This window comes from Leptonychotes weddellii, chromosome 3, assembly GCF_054177405.1.
Source record: "Leptonychotes weddellii isolate Sample4059 chromosome 3, ASM5417740v2, whole genome shotgun sequence".
Taxonomy (NCBI): domain Eukaryota; kingdom Metazoa; phylum Chordata; class Mammalia; order Carnivora; family Phocidae; genus Leptonychotes; species Leptonychotes weddellii.
Genome location: NC_138371.1, coordinates 5,832,780 through 5,852,057, shown reverse-complemented (window position 1 = coordinate 5,852,057; position 19,278 = coordinate 5,832,780). Strand labels below are relative to the sequence as shown.

General features: G+C 55.0%; 2 protein-coding genes across 15 annotated transcripts in view; one reads left to right on the top strand and one right to left on the bottom strand.

The window, feature by feature from the left end:
• DGKD (diacylglycerol kinase delta) overlaps positions 1 to 3,247 on the top strand; it is a 116,472-nt gene extending 113,225 nt beyond the window's left edge. For all 9 annotated transcript variants that reach the window (XM_081813363.1, XM_081813358.1, XM_081813360.1 and 6 more), the window contains one exon: positions 1,166 to 3,247. In XM_081813363.1, coding sequence (XP_081669489.1) covers positions 1,166 to 1,255 — 90 coding nt within the window. In that variant the 3' untranslated portion in view covers positions 1,256 to 3,247. The remainder of the gene's footprint in view (positions 1 to 1,165) is intronic.
• Positions 3,248 to 8,277: 5,030 nt separating this feature from the next.
• Positions 8,278 to 19,278, bottom strand: part of USP40 (ubiquitin specific peptidase 40) — a 78,911-nt gene continuing 67,910 nt past the window's right edge. For all 6 annotated transcript variants that reach the window (XM_081813352.1, XM_081813357.1, XM_081813356.1 and 3 more), the window contains 6 exons: positions 18,028 to 18,146; positions 14,909 to 14,974; positions 13,164 to 13,374; positions 12,935 to 13,030; positions 10,933 to 10,994; positions 8,278 to 9,546 (listed from right to left, as the gene is read on the bottom strand). In XM_081813352.1, the coding sequence (XP_081669478.1) occupies positions 9,435 to 9,546; positions 10,933 to 10,994; positions 12,935 to 13,030; positions 13,164 to 13,374; positions 14,909 to 14,974; positions 18,028 to 18,146 (666 nt within the window). In that variant the 3' untranslated portion in view covers positions 8,278 to 9,434. The remainder of the gene's footprint in view (positions 9,547 to 10,932; positions 10,995 to 12,934; positions 13,031 to 13,163; positions 13,375 to 14,908; positions 14,975 to 18,027; positions 18,147 to 19,278) is intronic.

Below are 19,278 nucleotides of genomic sequence, written 5' to 3'. Positions count from 1 at the left end.
CAGCGTCTCCTGGGAACCTGCCCCGGGCTTCCCTGTGCTCCCTTCTCTGTCCCCTCCCTCTGACCCGGCCACGTCCCAGCATCAGGGCTCTCCTCGTGGTTCTCTTGCGCGCGGCTCGGGTGATGCATGGCGGTGGCCGAGAGACCACCTCTGCCCTGGCAGTCTTGCCGCCACCCGCCGCAGCCAGACAAGGCCAAAGCGGACGTGATGGGGGGAACCTTGCTTTTCTTAAGCTAATTGGACAAGGGAACTATTTTAACATTAAAAATCCTGTTGAGGGGGGCGCCTGGCTGGCCCAGTGGGTAGAGCGTGTGACTCTTGGTCTCAGGGTTGTGGGTTCAAGCCCCACATTGGGTGTGGAGCCCACTTAAAAATAAACTCTATTGGGGGACACAGCTCTGTGCTAATGAGTCAGCCGAAGAGCTCTGTGTGACGTCGGCCCCCAGCACACAGGGGTCCCTCTCCCTTTGGAGCTGATGCAGGCACCCCACGGAGATGCTGCAGGGTGCGTCCCAGACCCCTGCGAGGAAGCGAGTCTGAGCTGTTGGGTTTCCAGTGCACACGACAGTCGTGGTTATGATACACTGCCGTCTATTAAGTGTGCAACAACAGAACATCTCAAAACTGCCTACCTTAGCGAAAAAATCCTAGATTGCTAAAAACCGCTAACCGTCATCTGAGCTTTCAGTGAGTCCTGATCACTGGCCACAGATGACCGCAACAAATTTAATAGCGAAACTGTCTGAAATATGGCGGGAACCCCCAGTACGTGACACAGAGGCTTGAACGAACGCTGTTGGAGAACCGGCACCGACAGACTTGCTTGACGCAGGCCGCCAGGGCCCCGAGTGCCGGCGGCGCGGGGTGCGCACTCGGGCCAACCTGAGCCCGGGGCTTCCGGAGCCGCGTCCGGAGAGGGCAAGGGCTCCCCGGGGACGTCCTGGACAGCAGCTTCGTCCAGTCCCTGCATCCACCCGCCGCCGCCGGGCCAGCGTCCCGGGTCTGTCCTGCACGACAGCGGGGACGCTGTGCTCGCGGGGGAGGTGTGGTGGGCGTCTGCACGACCCGTCACACGTGTGCCATCTCCGTCTGGTGTCACTGTCTTCGTCGTTCCCCCCCACGCTGGTGTTCAGAAAGCGGCGTCAGGGCTGTCCTCTCGTTGCAGGACCTCGGCGTGACCAAGGTGGGCCACATGAAGAGGATCCTGTGTGGCATCAAGGAGCTGAGCCGGAGCACTCCTGCCACCGAGGCCTAGCCCTGGCCCTGTCGGCCTGCGTCCCCCGCGCCCCCCGCGACTGAGGCCAGGCCCAGCGCCGGCCCCTTCTCATGGTGCTACTCCCTTTGCTCCACACGGGAAGCCTCGCAGATGCCCTTTCTGTGACTGCTCCGGGGTCTCGGACACACCAACACAGCTACCTTTGAAACAGCACCTGGTCCCGCCCGGCGGCGTGGGGGGCGGGCCACCGCCCCCTCTCCGTTCTCGCTGACCTGCGCCCCGGGCCGGGCCCGACCTCCTGGGCCCCGGGCAGCCCGCGTTCGTCGAGCGGGTTCCTCGTCGCGAGCCCCGTGTTCGCGCACCGTGTGGCATCTCCCGGGCCCGCAGACTCTGGCCCAGCCGGCAGCCTCCTGCCCGGGAAAGGTCTGTGCCCGCCAGCCATCCTGGTTCTTGGCAGCAGCCCCGCGGGGCCCCCCGCGGCTGTCGTCCCGTTTACTGACCATCGGTCACAGCGACCCTGCCCCTCCTGGCTTGAGAGCGCCGGGACGCGTCGCTAGGCCCGTCCGTTTTCACTTGACCCGGAGAGGAGGCAAACCCGCTCCTCCTTAAGCCAAGTAACCGGGTGGCTGTGATCTTCGGCTGACACATCCCCTGCCCGTTCGCCTGTGGTCCCTTGTCCCGGTTGGTACCCTCTCAAGCTGCTGACGTGGGACGTCTGTCCCCGAGACGCCGTAGCCTCTCCTGTCTCTCCACAGACAGAGGACGTGTTTGCGTGAGCTTGCTGTTGGGGGGAGAGCGCGCTTCCTGGGCGCCGGGGAGACTCCCCTCCCCGTTCTGGGGGTGCCCGGGCTTGGTCCCGGGCCAGCGTCCCGACGGTCTCTGACCACGTGGATGGCTCTGTCTCATGACGCTCTGGCCCACGTCCCCAGCCCTCCTGGGCCTGGGCGGGGGAACGGCGTCCGGCTGCCAGCCAGGGCCCTGTGCCCCAAAGTGGGGGGTGGGGGGGTGGGGGCGGAGCTGAGCGTCCGCAGGCCGTGCCACCCCCCGCCGGAGCTCGCTTCACCCCTTGTTCGTGCGAGGGGACTGGGCTGCCGGCGCCATCCGGTCACCCTTGGGGGCCCTAGGGAGCTCACCGCTGAACGGCCTCTACTTGCCACTTGCTTTGCAGGCCCCTGTGCCCCCCCCCTTACTGGTGTGCACGGTGGGCCCCTCCGTGAGCCCAGCCGGGCCCATGCCTCTGGTTTGGGGGTGCTCCTGCTGCTGGCCTTCCGGGCGCCCGGCCCGCTCCTGTCCCGAGGGCGGAGTGGCTGCACTGGGTTTGGGGTGAAGAGGCCCGTGCTCCGCAGGGCCGCTGTGTGTGGCCTTCCCACCCCGAGTTCCGGGGCCCGTTCGGGACATGGAAGGCAGGGAGGGATCATCTGGCCACCAGAAATCACTGGCTTTCCAGGTAGAACAGGCTGAGGAAGGAGACTGTGGGGACCCGACCCTGCGGTACCAGAATGGCGTGTGCGCTGTCCTCTCTGGCAGGGACCAGGGACAAGCACGCACGCGGCGAGGGGGGGTGGCGGCGGCTGGGGCTGAAGCTGCGGGGCCACCCCAGGCCCTCCCGGCCCTCTCTCGGGAAAGCCTGAGAGTTGGGTCAAGCATGGTGTTGAAAATTAATGTGTTGTCAGTGATGAAAACACACTGTTTACGTAAAAACCATTTTCCTGATTCTAGTAAGTTAGAGGTGAATGGAGTAAAAGTGAGTGTCGCGTGGAAGTGCATCGCTGTGGGGCCGGCGCCGTGTCGCCCTCTGTAGGGCTGCTTCTCTGCCTGGCCCGACCCGTCCCCGCTGTGGCTGGGGGGGGGGGGGGGAGTCTTGGAGAAAAGGTTTTGTGCCCTCGGGTGGGGCTTACCCCTCATATTTATGATCTTAATTTATACAGTGCCCGCCGTGGAAGCAAATGTCTCCTGTATCGCTGTGTACATACCCGATCTGGGGGTGTAAATAGGCTGTTCTGTGTATAAATAAAATCTTCCGTTGTCAGATTTCTTGTTGTCATTCCTTGTACTTTGACATAAGATATTAGTTGCCCAAATCTTTCCAGACTGGATTCAGGATTATGGTTTTTACTCTAAAAATAAGGTGAATTGGTGTGGCTAAAGAACAAAATGGAAAGCCATTGTGTTTCTTAGGGTGTGAGTTCTTGGGTCTGTTGAATTAAAAGCTCAGCGAGGAGGTAGGGCACTGGGTAAGGCTGAGGTTCAGACTCTGTCACATGCAGCCTGGACCAGCCTACTGAGGGCATGTGATGTAAGCAAATACTCTAATCCTCCTAAATCTTTCCTCTAAAACTGCAGACCAGAAGTTCTCTGACCTCTCTACTTAACTCATAGTACCTTTATGCCAAGTGAGCAGCCTCTCCAAGCTCAAGGTCACTCTGTCATCTCCCAGTTCTCTGGGGTGAGGAATGGCGACTGGTATCACAGAACTGAGAATGAGGCTGATGGGGTACAAAAGGGGTGCGTGGGCTTTGAATGCATTGGTTGCCTCCAGCAGCTCGCTCTCCCTCCCTCCTTGCTCATCGGAGCCCCAGGTGTGGTGTATGCCCTCCTCCCATGTGGCTATCCAGGATCAGGCCTCATGGTTGCAAGATGGCTGCCACCACTCCAAGCATCACACCCAAATATGAGCCAAGTACAGGGTAAGGTGTATGTGAGCAGGTGGTTGTCTCTTCTGTATCTCTTTTTAACATAAAAGGAACCAGTTCAGAAGCCCTGGCTTCTGCTGACCTCCCCTTGTGTCTCATTGTCTAGAATTGCACACAAACCCACGTGGAAGGAATGGGGCCATGCTGCTGAGGACTAATCATGCATGATACCAGTGGCTAACACACTGAGGGTATTTTACGCCAGATGCTGGCCTCAGTGCTTTGCACATATTAACTCCTTGATTTCTCCTAACAATCCTGCCTCTTACAGATGAGGAACAGGCTCAGAGAGGTTCCCAACTTGTTGCATGTCACATGGCTAGCAGGTGGCAAAGGTGGGAGTCACGGGGCAGGTGGATACCTGAGGTCATACCTTGAGTGCTGTCCTGTGTCCCAGGCCTGACACCAAGCTCAGCGCACATGACAGGTGAGAAGATCGGGTCCGAACTATCCCACACGGGCGTCCTGGCCGGAAGCCTGGCTCCGGACGGCTCGCCGGGGGTGGGTGTGGGGGCGCACCTGCGCGTCTGAGCCGTGGGTCTGGGGAGGGCTGCTGTGGGCTCCGCGCGCTGCCGGCCTCCACCCTGCCGGGCCACAGAGCACGCAGGGGCTTCCAGGAGACCGTGTGGGGCAGGGGGAGGCCAGACGCCAGCCCAGAGGGTAATGGGATTGCCAGACTGGCCCAGACGGCGTGTGCAGAAAGGGGAGCAGCCTCTCTAAACCGATGCCGCTTGCTGTTAAGTCATCCTCCAGAGAACCCCAAACGCCCTACGCGGTTGGCTCGATCTGGTCTAGCGACGGACGTCGTCCCAAGTGAGGGAAGGCCAGGCTGCTTGACCGAAGTGTACTTTTTGTTCCCGGAACAGTCGAGGGCAGGTGTGTTTCAGCTCCTCGGGGCTGTCACTCGGGGATTGGGCCGTCGTGGCCAAGGTGGCTCTGGCCGTCACCTTCCCGCTGGGGTGGGGTGGGGGGTGCGCGTGAGGCTTCCCGAGCCCACCTGGACGTAGGTGGTTGGAAATGCAAACACGTGGGGGCCCGCCCGCCCCCGCCATGCCCGGCTGCTGTGTGCGAGCGGGGGGCCGCACACGGACTCTGCTCATCACTAGCCGTCTCTGCTCTGGGGCCCCTCTGCTTTCAGGGCCCCTCGGGGGGAAGGTCCCTCAGTCAACGCACACCTTGCCCTGCATTCCTCCTCCAGGGGGTTCCAGGTATTTCGAAGGAGGGGGGCGCATATCCCTGAGGGGACAGGCAGGGTGTCCTCGAGCCTCAAGCTGTCAGCAGTGTTCCGCCTGCGGCCTGGGAGGCTCCCCTTGCACCTGGAGGCTGACGTCTGTGACCCAGGGACTGTCCTCGGCCCCAAGCAGCGTTCCTGGTGGTGCTCTCAGGTGGGGGGGTGGCCTCCATCTCCTGAACTCTGGCCTCTGCCGCGGGCCCTGAGGCTACTCTGCTGGCTCCCAGCTGAGCGTCTACACTGCATGATGGCCAAGGGGGGCTTGGGGAAATTCAGCCTGGGGGCGAGGGGGCTAGAGAGGAAACTGAGACACATCTGGACGCTGTCTCCTCCTCCTTACCCCTCTCTTTGTCCCACAATCCTTTATGAAATGGGGAACTTTGGTTCTTGGTGTTTCTTCTTCTGACCCCAACTCAGTGTTTCTTCGCCTGCCGAGGGAGAGCCCTGGGAATGCAGCTGGTTGCGGACGTGCTTGCAGAATGCAAGGACTTAGATTTTTTCCTAAAGATAGTATCTAGGCTTGCATGACTTTTAAGAGCGTGAGTGAGGGGGGTGGGGTGACTGGGGGCAGAGAGAGGGAGAGAGAACCTCAAGCAGGCTTCATGCCCAGCGCAGAGCCCGATGAAGGGCTCAATCTCATGACCCTGAGCCGAAATCAAGAGTCAGGCGCTTAACCAGATAAGCCACCCAGGCGCCCGTAGACGTGCAGGACTTTTAACTTGTACTGATCCTGTGTTTAACGTTTTAATGTTTTGTTCATTGTGGATTTTTCTGCATTAATTTTGATTTCTAAAAGTGCTGTTATTAGAAAGTGATCTGTTGACTACTCAGTTTTTTGAGCACCTTCAAATTTTGTACCCAAGGCCCCCACTTCCCGGAGTCCTGGCCCACTGTTGCATAATCTAGTTGTGAATATTAGAAGCTCAGACTCTGGCACTTGTGGAAGCCACTGCCTGATGCCTATAAACATCAGTTTTCTATCTCCTGCACCACTAACGGATGCCCACATCATCTGCGTCATGCACTGTGCCCAAATACACCCCCTGCGAATGTGACCACATTCTCCAGTCTCCTCTGCAGTCAAATCTCCTCTGAGGTCACTTAGTGATGTGACCAAGTCATGGACAAAAAAATCTAAGTATTGAGATTTCCAGAAAGTTTCCTTTAAAACATGGAGATGCCTTTCTTTTTCCTCTTGCTGCTAGGCTGGAGGGTAGACATGATGGGTGGCGCTCCAGCAGCCAGCCTGGGCCATGGGAGGGTGGTGAGCATGGAAACACGTGTTGAGGGTGGCAGCGACAGAAGCCCGGTCTCCACGAAGTTCCCGGCCCCCTCCCTGCTCCCGCCCACCACCCTTCTTTTCTATGAGTGTCTTGTTTTGTCTCTGAGTTAAACCTAATCCCTGTAGCAGTCCTTCCACAAAGATCTTGTACTTGGGAAGGCCAGAGTGAAAGCATGTGGAGACACCGGTTATACCTATTATTCAGGTGTGAGGCCAAAAAAAGGGGCCAGGACCCTAAGGGGATGGGTGAACCGGTACAAAGAAAACTTTGGGGCAGACAGGTGCACACGTGGGGCAGGTGTTTGTGGTGCGCGGAGGCCTCCCTGAAGCTGTGGTCTGAGAGCACCAGCGTGGGCCTGGCCGGAGGAGCTGCTCACACCAGGGGTGGCAGCTCTGAACCCATCAGCTCAGCCTGAGGTCCTGACCTTAGAACGTGCATCTGTATGGAGCAGGACGTAGGGCACGGCAAAAGCAAACCAGGTTTGCAAAACACGTAGAAGAAAGCCAGCTGGCTGGGAGTTAAAGGCTTTGTTGCTCACGCTGTTGATGGAAACAGATCAACCTCGAGCTTCCTGAGCACTCCCAGAAATCGTGTCGCCAAGTCCCACGCTGGTCACTCAGCCCCTAGGGTCATCCATCCCAGGCCTCCAGGACGTGCACACTCAGGAAGACAGAGTCCAAGGGGTGCTACCCCAAAGGGGAGTCCTCTCAACGCCCACGCTGGGACACCAGACATCGAGGTCCTCTGGAGGGCGGCAGGGTGACCTGAGGGGTAAGTGAGGGTTTGCCTCTGGGGCAGGACCGGGAGCCCGGGGGTCGCGGTCTGGCTGCGTGGGTCCTGACCGCGGCCCCTGTGCACTCGTTCTCCAGAAGAGAGGTTTTGTTGCGGTCCTCCTCATGCCCTTTGTACGCTGGTTCCGAGTCTGATTTACCCTTGTCTTTCAGGCGCTGCTTGCTGAACTGTGAGGACAGACGTCCGCTGGACCCGACCCAGAGCAGTGTGGCCCGGAGACCTCAGACCTGAGCTGGGGACACGAGGGTGGTCAGGCTGTAGGTAGAACAGCGGCCGGAATTACGGTGGGTGCTGTCCTCTTTGAAGCGTCCGAACGGGAGGAGCCCGGCAGGGGGGTGGTCAGCCAGGGTGCAGGACCTGGGGCCGCCGCGCTCCCTCCGGGCGACCACGCCCCGCCCCCTCCCAGCTCCAGGGCACGGGGCCCGCGGGCGACAGCCCCCCGTGGGCCTGAGTGCAGCTCTGCTTGTGGGCGCTTGAGGGGCCCGAGGTGAGTTTAGGCACCTGGAAGTGAAGGGTCCTGGCCATTACACTGCAGCGAGTGACACAAGGCAACCGTGGCGAGTGGCTGCCCCCGCACGGATGCGGGGCGGGCGGGGGAGGGGACAGAGGGCAGTGGGGCAACCGCAGGGGGCCAGAAGCCTCTCCTCCTCTGTGTAGGGCTCTCCTCGCTTGACGGCGCCTCTGGAGGTGAGTAAATCTGGGGTCTCTCTCACTGACCGGGCTTTGCGCGGTGTGCGGCGGAGCTCAGACCGGGAGGAGCGGGGCGCGCAGGGGTGGGGGCGTCCGCTCTGGTCCTTCACGGCCGAGTGCCTTCCAGAGAGACACGGGCATCTGCGGAGCCATGGTTTTTGATCATCCAGAAATTCTTGTGCTCCCCCCGCTTTTTGTGCCAGAAAAATGTCCTAGTGGAAAAAAGGTTTTCTGTAATGAACTACCCTTGCCACTGCTCTTTCCCTAGAAGGGACAGAAAACCAGATCACTTCCAGTGTCTTCCGCTACAGTTTCCCGTTGAGTCTGAATTCACCCAAACATACTTATTTCTGAAGCAGCGCCGATATGGTATTTCTGAAGAATAAACGTTTATTTAGCATCTGAAGTGCACTTGGGGGCGGGGGGGAAAGCCCAGGAGAACGTGCAACAGTTGGTGCAGAAACGGGGAGACCACGACCCGAAAACCTAAGGTGTAACAAACTCTTAGAGCCCCCCCGAGCCCCACCCCTGCCCACAGCGAAGGCGCGCAGAGCCGCCTGAGGCTCCTGGCCGGGTCCTTGGAGGCGCGGCCTCCGGCGAGTGCTTCACAGCTTGGCCTCCGTAAGACGAAGGGGCAGACCGAGGGGCTTCGGTCGGAGTAAAGGCACCGGGCGGCTTGCACCCCGCCCCCCGCGGCCGCGGCCCTTCAACCCGGGGCGCCACCACGCGCACCTCGCCCGCCGGAGCCGTGGCGCGGCCGAGACCGGTTCACGGCTGTCCTGCCGGCTCGGAAGCCTCACCCGGCCTAGGAGAGCGAAGAGCTCCCCGCCAGGAGCCCTGCTTGCGGCCCGGCTGGACTCTGAGGCCGTGAGCCCCCCCCCCGGCGCCGTCGGCCGGCCCGGGAATAGGTGCGGGCCGTGCTTCGGGGGGAGGAACACCGTCCCGGTGTACGTCTTGTCTCCGGCGCGGAGGCGACTCAGGCCAGGCTGGCTCGTCCGCCACCACCGGGCCTCCAGGCACCGAGAGGCCGCGGCGCGTGCAGGCGGCCAGAACGTTGCGGTCACGGCCGCCGGCCGCGCAGCTGCAGCCGAGGACGCGCCGAGCCGTGCGTCCCCTTCCTTTAGCTGGAAAGGCGGCGGGGGCTTCAGAGTCCGTTTCCACTCAGACCGCAGGGGGCTGGCGCGCCGAGGGGCCGGAAACAGCCCGCCCGCCGGGAGCCGTCGTCCGCTCAGGCCCCCAGGCCTCCCGCGAGCAGGGTAAGGCCCGGAAGGGGCAACGTGGGGGCTTCACGCGGCAGACGGGTCCGGGCTCAGCGCTGTGCCATTTTATCCGTGCCCGCGGTTAATGCAAAACTAGCGAGTTTTCTTCTACGAACGGCGGCCGGGGTCGGGGTCAGCCCCCGGATAACGTGCACTTGGCTGGCCTGAGGCGGGAAGGCCCCTGCTGGTGACGAAGGGCAGGACTCGGAGTCCGTGTCTGCAGAAGGCAGAAAACCGCCACGCCTGCCCGCACGCCCCCCGCCCCCCGCGCTATCTGAAACTCCCCACGTGGATGGAGAGAGAAGCTTCTGGGGCACGGGGCCGGCCGGGCGTCCTGGCATGGGAGGAAAGGTCACTGCTCTGCACACGAAGGACTTCCTGGCTGTGGGAGACACAAGAGGGCGTCACCGACTCAAACCTGGCCACTGCGGGCCTCACCTGGTCAAGGGCTTTGGAAGGACTCCCGTCAAGTTAGAACAGGCCACAGGGATGTGTTTGCAGCTGACAGGCGTTTCCAGACTGTTCAGTCAGAAGACCTCAATTTATACCTCGCCCCCCGGCCACCCCAAGTCAGGAGTGGGTTCCTGCACCCTGTCCACACGGCGGGTCAGACTTGGGGTCCTTTCCGACCTGCTAGGTGAAAAGGTCTCACAGCAGAACATACCTTCACCTCTTGTTTTTTTGAGAGACAGTGAAGGGGGGGGGGGGACAGAGGGAGAATCTCCAGCAGGCTCCCCGCTGAGCGCAGAGCCCGACGCGGGGCTCGATCCCACGACCCTGAGATCAGGACCTGAGCCAAAGCCAAAAGTCGGATGCTTAACCGACTGAGCCACCCAGGCGCCGCGTACCTTTTGAATCACAACAGAACGTGTACACGCACGCACACACATGAAATGTCCAGCCCCATGACTGGCTACGGCTGTGCTCGCCCGAGTGACCCTCCTTCCCCCTTGGCCCGCTCTTCCTCAGGCCCTTTTCTGTGGCCCCGCTGGACTGAGGCAGCGGAGGGGCGAGGAGGGGCGAGGTCCGGCAGGTGCGCACACCAGGGGCTACTGCAGTAACTCAGGGAAGAAGACCCCCCACCCCCACCAGAAGCTGACTGAGGACTAAGATTTCAGGAGACTAGAGGCAGGGAGCAGGTACGGAGGACAGGGGCAGCCCTGGTGTGGCCTGCGGTGGGGGGGTACGTGGATACAGGGGTGAGAGCCAGGTCCAGGCACGTGGAATTCGAAGGACTGATAGAGGTGGAATGTTCTGGCAGATTCTGGCAGGTGGATGTGGCCCGCAGCCAGGGGAGAGGGCTGGGCTATGTGCCGAAGAGGAAGGAGGGAGTCCCCACAGGCAGAGTGAGGAGGGAGCCGAAGGACGGGCCGCGGGCTGGGCGTGCCTGTGGAGGACCCCCGGCTGGACAGAGGGTGGCGGGCGGGCGGGCAGAGGAGGGAGCGGCTGGGGCACGAGTGATCGCAAGTGCTCGTTCGTTCAGGTGACGGACAGCGGAGGGCGCTGGGGTCCGAAGAAGACCCAGCAGGTGGTGAGGGGCTGAGAGGGCAGGAAGGAAGCTCCCAAGACTGGGGTCGGGGGGCTTCCTCACAGTGAGCGGTCACCCCGTGTCCTGTCCAGGTTCCCAGAAAGCCCGGTTAGGGGGTGACCGAATCCCCCCACGCTGCATTTCTTTCCAGCGCGTCTGGAAAGCAGCGCTCCGAGCGGCCATCAAGGGCGTCCCGGGGGCTTCCAGAAGCAGCTGCGTGCGTGAGAGCTGGGACAGTACCTTTTCTTTCCCAGGTCATCTGCGACTGTACTGAAGTCTTCGTCATCCTCAACCAGGAGATTCTACATTTCAAAACAACGAATGAACGGTGTTTTCAGACATCCTTTCAGTCTACATTTAAGATATACGTAAAAAAGACCTCATCCTGAGGCTGTCCGAATTTACCTAAACAACCGACACCGATGAGCCCAGTGCCGGGAACCAGCTCAGCAGGGGGCACGAAGAGCCGGCACCGGAATGTTCTGCCAGCCCTCGGATCTCTGCCTCCGGCCACCAAGGCCGCATGGAGAGCCGGCACGGGACCACCCCTGGCGGAGCACTGTCACCGTGTCCACAGCTACCCCGTGAGCCTGGGCTGCTAACCCCCTGGCCTCCCCCACGGTCTCCTGAGGGGCTCGTAGTCGGTTTCATACACGATGTCATCCCCCATCAACACAGGCCGCCCCCAGGCCTGCCTCAGCCAGCGGCGCCCCCGAGCGGCGCCCTAGGAAGGACTCATCACCTCCCTCGTGTGCCTCTGGGAGAGGTGACCGGCTCCTGCGGAGCCGCGGGAGGGTCTTGCTGCGTCCACACGTGGCTCCCAGGGGAGAAGAACGTAACAACCGTGCGGACCTCTATGTTTGTATTCCAGCAGCTGTGTGTGCTGTGCTTTCTAAAAAGCGTCGAACGCTACGAAGTAAGAACGTAGAGGTAGCGGGACAGACACCCGGGTCCTCAGCGTGGCGCAGGCGTGGGGCCCGGGGGTCCAGCCACGCCAGCACGTCACCTCCCCATCCCGAGACAGCCGCCCCTCCCACCGTTGTCCTGGGAGTTCGATGGAGCTACGCGTGTGGATGCGCGTGGTGCTCCGTACAGGAAAAAAACGCTCAGTGGAAGTTCGCTATTAACAGTATTAAGCTTTGACCCTACTTGCTTCATTTTTCAAGGAAAACCCACAGATTCAGCTGCTGGCCTTCTGCCATTCCGCAGGGGTGAGCACTCTTGTTCCCGTCCTCCCCTGGCCTTGACGACTACCCGGGAGCATGACCCTCCGTGACGCTCAGCATGTTACAGGCTTTACGTTCGCGGTGAGGGACCCTGCTGTGACTATTTTCAACACTCAATCACGCGCTGTCTCCACGCTCACACGGAGCTCCAGCGTATTGACTGTAACCGCCCCCGTCCCTTCCAGTTGCTGCTGTCACGGCCAGTGCTTCAGAGAAGCCCCCGCCCGTCCCCTTCCCCGGCTGTGCGCGCCGCACCCTGGGTTTTACGGACATGGGGGACACCAGCGCCGGCTGTCCGTACGGTCTCCTGCACAGAGAACAGCTTTATGCTTTCCTCTGAGAATCTCCTCTATTTCTCTCTCAACGTTTATTTACTTTTCTTTGGGGGGAGGAGGCTCACGCCACCCTGTTTAGCACAGTGCTGAAGTGATGGTTAAGGGAATGCTTATTCCTTGGTGTGAAAATATCGATTAGCAATTTAATCCTTAAATCAAGGATTAAACTTATTAATTCTTAATATACAAATATCACTATGTGACAAAGTAGGCTTGCCTGCGGCAGGCAAGGACGGCTCTGTCACCTTCTGTAACAGACACCACACTAAAGACGGACAGCCAGAGAGCTCATCCAACAGGTGCAGAAACAGCGGGAATTTTATATGGCAAGTGCTCACTCAGGATTGGAAAAAAAAAAAAAAAAAGAACTTAAGAGCAAACTAGGCAGGGAAGGAAAGTCTTACCCTGATGCAAGGACCTACCCCAAACCTACAGCAATGCACTTTGGGATAAAACTTCAAAAGCATTTTCATGCAAGTCCAACCCAAGATTAAGGTTTTGATACTGAGGTTCTACTGGCCTCATGAAATGAGTGGTCTGGCTTTCCCTCGTTTTCCATTCTCTGAAACAATGTACAGAAGACAGGATTATCTGAGCCTTGAAGATTTGATACAACTTCTCTGTAAAGTCAATGATCCTGGTGTTTTACTGAAGTGGTAAATTTGCTGTTAAATAACTTACCTTAATACCAATTGTGTCTCCGTCTTTCAAGTAATAAGGCGCCCCCTGCAAATTATCTTGCTTTTTCTTCTTTTTCCTCTTGGTAAGTTGCTGGTTCTATAGAAAAATCAAGCATCTTGAATAAAGAAAACTCACATTCTTACTAAGTTCCCTATGTGTGAAAAATGGCCCTTAACCCATTCACTATGCCAGGAAGGCCCAGTGTCCCGGAGAAAGCCTGCAACTTTACCCAGCTCGATATCGGAAGCCACTCAAACTTTTCGGGGAAGTACTTGGCAATTTCAATCTTCTCCGCGGGAAGAGAGCAGAAGTGGGCGACTCGCTGCCTCAGGGAGCCAGCCGTCCAGCCTCGGGCCGTGTCCCACACCAGGTCCACGCACGGGGCGTAGGCCCTCTCGCCGGGGAGGCGCATCCGCGTCCTTAGCACCACGTCCTGGGGGCTGCGCCGGGAAACAAACAGAGTAAGTTCGCAGTAACCATGGGGGAGCGTGATGGGCGAAGCTTCCCCTCGACTCCGACTCTTCTGGTTTTTAGAAGGACAGATTTGTCCCCAGACCCACTAACCCTCTTCTCTACTTTGCTTTCCTTCTGCCCTGACCCGCAGCTGCGCCCCAGGAGAGGCTGCTTTCAGAACCAAAAGCTCCGTTAGCTATGGTGGGGTGGCCAGGGAGAAGCAAGCGAGGGCTCAGTGCTGGAAGGGGGGGCCCGGCAGAAAGTCAGATGTATGGAGCCGGTTACAGGACAGGAGGCGCCGGCCGGAAGGTGGGGAGGGAGAAGGGAAAGCGTGTATGTGCGTCTAGGCTGCTGAGACCGTGTGCGATTTTACATGCTGGATTTCAGTTATATTTCGGTTACAGGGGTGCTTTTACCAAAAGAAAGGGTGACACCGATGGGAGAAAAGGAACCACTGGAGGCAACGGCCCCAGGGAGAGAGCGGGCCTGGCTGGGCAGGAGCGGGCCAAACAAGTGCCCTGCACGGTCTTCAAAGGGACACCGCTTACAAGAACGGGACAAAGGGTCAATGTCATTGTTTCAGAAAGCTCTCACAAATTCGACTTTTCTGAGACACCTTTACAAAAAATGATAAGCTTTTGGGAAAAATGCCCGCTCTTGCTAGCAATCAAAGCACCGAAGCAAATGACACAACATAACCATTTCCTCATTGATCAATTTAGCAAACAATTAAACAATGAAAATATTCAGTGTTGGTTTGAGGGTGAAGTAAATACTCAGGAACACTGCTTGTGCGAACATAAAGTGGAATAACTTACCTGGAAAGGAACCGAACAGTTTTAAGAAGTTTAAAATGTTCATACCAGTTTGATCCAGAAATCCCCCTCCAGGAAACAATTCCTGGTAATAGTTTCCTGTGAGAACGCACTTTTATAAAAGCAGTGGGGTTAAGTGAAGGTTAGACGTGGCTGAAGGAGAGCTCCTCGTTCCTACACAGCAGCAGGAATGGTATTTCCGTCACATCAGGTAGAGGCAACCTTACTGTTTGGTGATGCTGACAGAAGGTCTTATACAAGATTTTCGTATAATGAAAAAAGAAATAGGAAGGTTTGACTACGACACAGGTAGTGGGGACAGAGCAGCGAGTGCAGAACTTACGTCACACACGGCTATCTCCTACGTCAGGTGGTGTGACGATGAGAAGCAGGGTAAGGGGGCGGGGACAGGTGCTGAGAACAGACTGTCTCGGGGCACAGATAAGGGCTGGGAAGGAGCATCTTGCATACACTTTGAGATCATTATGGAGTCAATATGCATTTGTGACTCATGGTTTTCATGGAAAGATGAGCTCCAACTTCCAGATGCCAGACGCACAAACGCATTTGTAGAACACAGTCTGGTTTAAGTTGCTGTGCGGCTCAGGCAGTGGGGACGAACCCTTTACTACCGAGCATACTGTTAAGTTTTTCAAGAAACTACCCACCATGATAAGACAAGGACACAGAAGCGGGTCTGACTTACCCCAAATTTTCTTCTTTCTGAAGGAGCTCTAAGCAGATCTCAGTTTTCCTTCCCAGTCTGTATTCCCTGATAAAAGAAATGAAACAAAATAATACTGAGTGATATATTTAATTTTTTAGATTTTTTGGGAAAAATACTAAGCTTTCTTTTTTAAGCAAAAGATTATAGTGAGTAAGAACACTCAAAATCTGAGAGACTACTATGAACAAGTAGATGCTGACAAGCTGGATGAAATGGATAGATCTTGGAACGCACTAAGTCATAAATAGAAAATCTGAACAGAGTAATTACTAGTAAGGGAACTGAGTAAGTAATCAAATACCTCCCAACAAAGAGAAGTCCAGGACCAGATGGTTTCACTGGTGAATTCTAACAAACATTTCAAGAATTAATACCAATCCTTCCCCAGCTCTCCAGAAAACAGAAGAGCCATCACAAGGCCAGGGTTATCCTGATACCAAAACCAGACAAGGGTACTACAAGAAAAGTTACAGACCAATATCCCCGCTGAGTATAGATGGAAAAACACTCAACAAAATATTCACAAACCAAATCCAACTCCTACATCACGATCAAGTAGGATTTATTCCAGGGACTCAAGGGTGGTTCAATGTCTGCAAATCAATCACTGTGATACAGTAACAAAGTGAAGGATTAAAAAAAAAAAATAAAATCATCATCTCAACAGATGAAGGAAAAGCATTTGACAAAATTCTACATCCTCTCATGACAACTACACTGAACAAACCGGGTAGAGAAGAAACCTAACTGGACACAATAAAGGCCAGACACCGGCAGCTAATCCACTGAGCGCTGCAAGTCTGCACGCCTGTCCCCACCACAGGGAGAAGGCAGGGATGCCCGCTCTCGCCACTCTTAACGCGCTACCGAAGTCCTACCCAGAGCAATTCGACAAGGAAAAGAAATAAAAGGCATCAAATTATAAAGGAAAAAGTAAAACTGCCTCTACTTACAGATGACATGATAGTCCATGTAGAAAACCCTAAACACCAAAGAACTAAATAAATTCCGTGAAGTTGCAGGATACAAAATCACGATACAAAAATCACTTAATATTTTATACACTAATAGTGAACTATGAGGAAAACAAATTAAGAAAACAGTCCTATGTACAAGCACATCAAAAAGAATAAAATATGCAGAAATAAATTTAACCCAGGAGGTGAAAGATCTACATGCTGTAAGACATTGATGAAAGAAACTGAAGACACAAAGAAATGGAAAGATAGTCCATGTTCATGAACTGGAATATTATTAAAATGTCCACATTACCCAGAGTGATCTCCAGATTCAATGCGATCTTCATCAAAATTTCAATGGCATTTTTCACTGAAATAGGAAACCAATCCTATTGTATTGGTTTGTATGGAACCACAAAAGATCCCAAAGAGCCAAAGCAATCTTGAGAAAGTAGAACAAAGCTGGAGGCATCACTCTTCTTGATTTCAGACTACAGTAATCAACACAGTATGGTATTGGCGTAAAAGTAGACACAAAGATCAATGAAAAGCAGAGAGAGCTCAAAAATAAACCCATGCACATATGGCCGATGAATTTACAACAAAGGAGCCAAGAGCACACAACGGGGAACAGACAGTCTCAGTCTCTTCAGTAGATGGTGCTGGAAAACTGGTCAGCCACATGGGACAGAATGAAGCTGGACTGCTAGTTTACGCCATACCCAAAAATCAGCTCAAACGGATTAAAGACTAGACTGTAAGGCCCCAAACCATGAAGCGCCTAGAAGAAAACACAGGAGGTAAGCTCCTTGACACTGGCCCTGGCAATGATTTTTTGGAGTTGATACCAAACGGAAAGACAAGAAAAGGAAAAATAAGCAAGTGGGACTGCATCAAATTAAAAAGCCTTTGCACGGCAAAGGAAACCATCAACAAAATGAAAAAGCAACCTATGAGATGGGTGAAGAAATCTGCAAATCATGTGATAGAGGATTAATAAAGAACCCATGCAGCTCAAGAGCAAAAAAACCCCAAACAGTACCATTAAAAAGTGGGCAGAGGAACTGACACTTTTCCAAAGAAGATCTACAGATGGCCCCCAGATACATGACCGTCACTCATCATCAAAGAAGTGCAAATCACAACCACAGTGAGAGACCTCCTCCCCCTTGTCAGAATGGTTAGCACCAAAAAGATGAGATCAATGTTGGCAGGGACATGGAGGAAAGGGGAACCCTTGTGCACTGCTGGTAGGAATGTGAATTGGTGAAGCCAATTTTTTGGAGGTTCCTCAAAAATTTAAAAATAGAACTACCCATATGACCTAGCACTTCTGGGTTTGTATCCGAAGGAAATGAAAACAATTTCAAAAGAGCTATCTGCGCTCCCATGTTCATAGCAGCACTGTTCACAACAGCCAAGACATGGAAACAACCCAAGCGCCGTCCGTCGATGGATGGATGAATGGATGGACAGGCAGGTGGGGGAGTATCATCCAGCCACAAGAAAGGGAGACATCCTGTCATTTGTGACAACATGGCTGACCTTGAGGGCATGAGACTAATAGTGAAGTGTGAAGAGGAGGACCAATCCTGTATGGTCTCACATACATGTGGAATCTAAAAAGGCCAAACTCATAGAAACAGAGAGTACATGGCGGTTTCTAGGAGCTGCGAGGTGGGGGAAAGGAGATGCTGGTCAGAGAGGCCAGACTTCCAGTTACAAGAGAAGTAAGTTCGGAGCCTCTCATGTCCAGCATGGTGCTTATAGTTAACAACACCGTGTGACAGATTGGAAAGTTGTTCAGAGAGTAGATCTTGAATGTTCTTATGACAACAAAGGAACGGTAATTACGTGACGCTACCCAGGGGCTGGCTAGCACCACGGCGGCAATCATTTTAAACATACGCAGCGCTGTACATCAATTATATCCCAATAAAGCTCGAAAAACTCAACATTTCGTTCATGGTATCTGAAGCATAGTAAAAATACACGGAGCTACATTTATGCTTAATATGGAAAATGAAAGCCCCAGAGTGTGTGACTGGAGGAGTCATCCAGCCGACAGCAGGCCGCCCGCCTCCCCCCTGCCGGGCCCTCGCGGCGGAGGAAAGACGGCGCTTCCCGTGAGGAACCTACTTGAGCTGCTGCCGGTTGGTTCGTAAAAGCCTGCCGGGGCGCTGGCTCTCCACGGTCCAGGCTCTGAGGAAGGCTGGGGAGGGGATGACGAACTCCGAGGAGGAGGACAAGGTCATGGCCTAGAAAGGAAACAAGACATTTCTCCAATGGTTTAAGAAGCTCTCCGAACACACACACTGCTTTAGGAAGACACGAAGCACTACACAGGGACGTCAGAGGGAGGAGTGCCTCGAGGAATGATAAACTCTATTAAAAAAAACATCCCAGGGCGGTCTCTTAAATGAAATCCATCCAGTCACTTCTGTCTTCCTCTCTGGGGAAGCCAGCTTGAGGGATAAGTGGATTTCCCAATGAGCCAAAAGCTCCTTTTAAATCCTATTTCAGAAAGTGAAACTCAGAAATTAATTTCTATGTGAGTATAACTCGCAAGAGCTCTAACGAAAAACAGGGGTTCACCTTCCACTTTCTTTAGTGCTAGTATAGTTCCTCAAAGTTGGCTCTGTCAGTGAAAGAACTTCCATTTGAAATGTTCCGGAATCTTTGGACGCGACTGCTGTGCCTAAACTTCTGTACTCGGTGTGCAGGGCAGGTAGCTATTTATAGATTGAGGTTGATATATATAAAACGGCCAATATTCATTTTTTATCTGAAAACAGCAATTTTGTGTTTCTCAATCCAATACAAAAAAAAATTTGTTTTTTTAATTGCCATTGTCTCATGGCAACCATTTGCTTCTTTCGAGGAAGGTTATCTCAAACGCTGTGCACACACAGGAAAGTCCAATATCGACGGCTGATACTCGCGTTGTGCGCCCCGACGACAGTAAGATGCTTCTGAAGCATTCTGTGTCCTACGCAGCTCAGCCTTTCCATTTGGACCTAACACTCTCTCTCACTAGGAATGTGAGTATGTAAGAAAAGGATATAGTATCTTGTTACACATCCTAGGACACATCTTTAAACTGAAAACATTTAACACATGGATCACAATGATACAAAAACAATGTAAATAAAGGGGTAAAGTGAATGCTTTATGGATGTGTCAATACATCATGTTTCCCGTAGAAATCAAAATGAACATAAGCGGCAAGTCACTGAGGAGGAATTCAAATGAAAGCACACAGCATGCCCGTCTGAGTGGGGACACATGACAGCCACAGGACGAGTGGCAGAAACAAGCAGCAGGGCTGTGTGAGCCGAATGCGGGCGTGCCTGCCGGGTACTTACCACTGAACGTGGCACAGAACACATG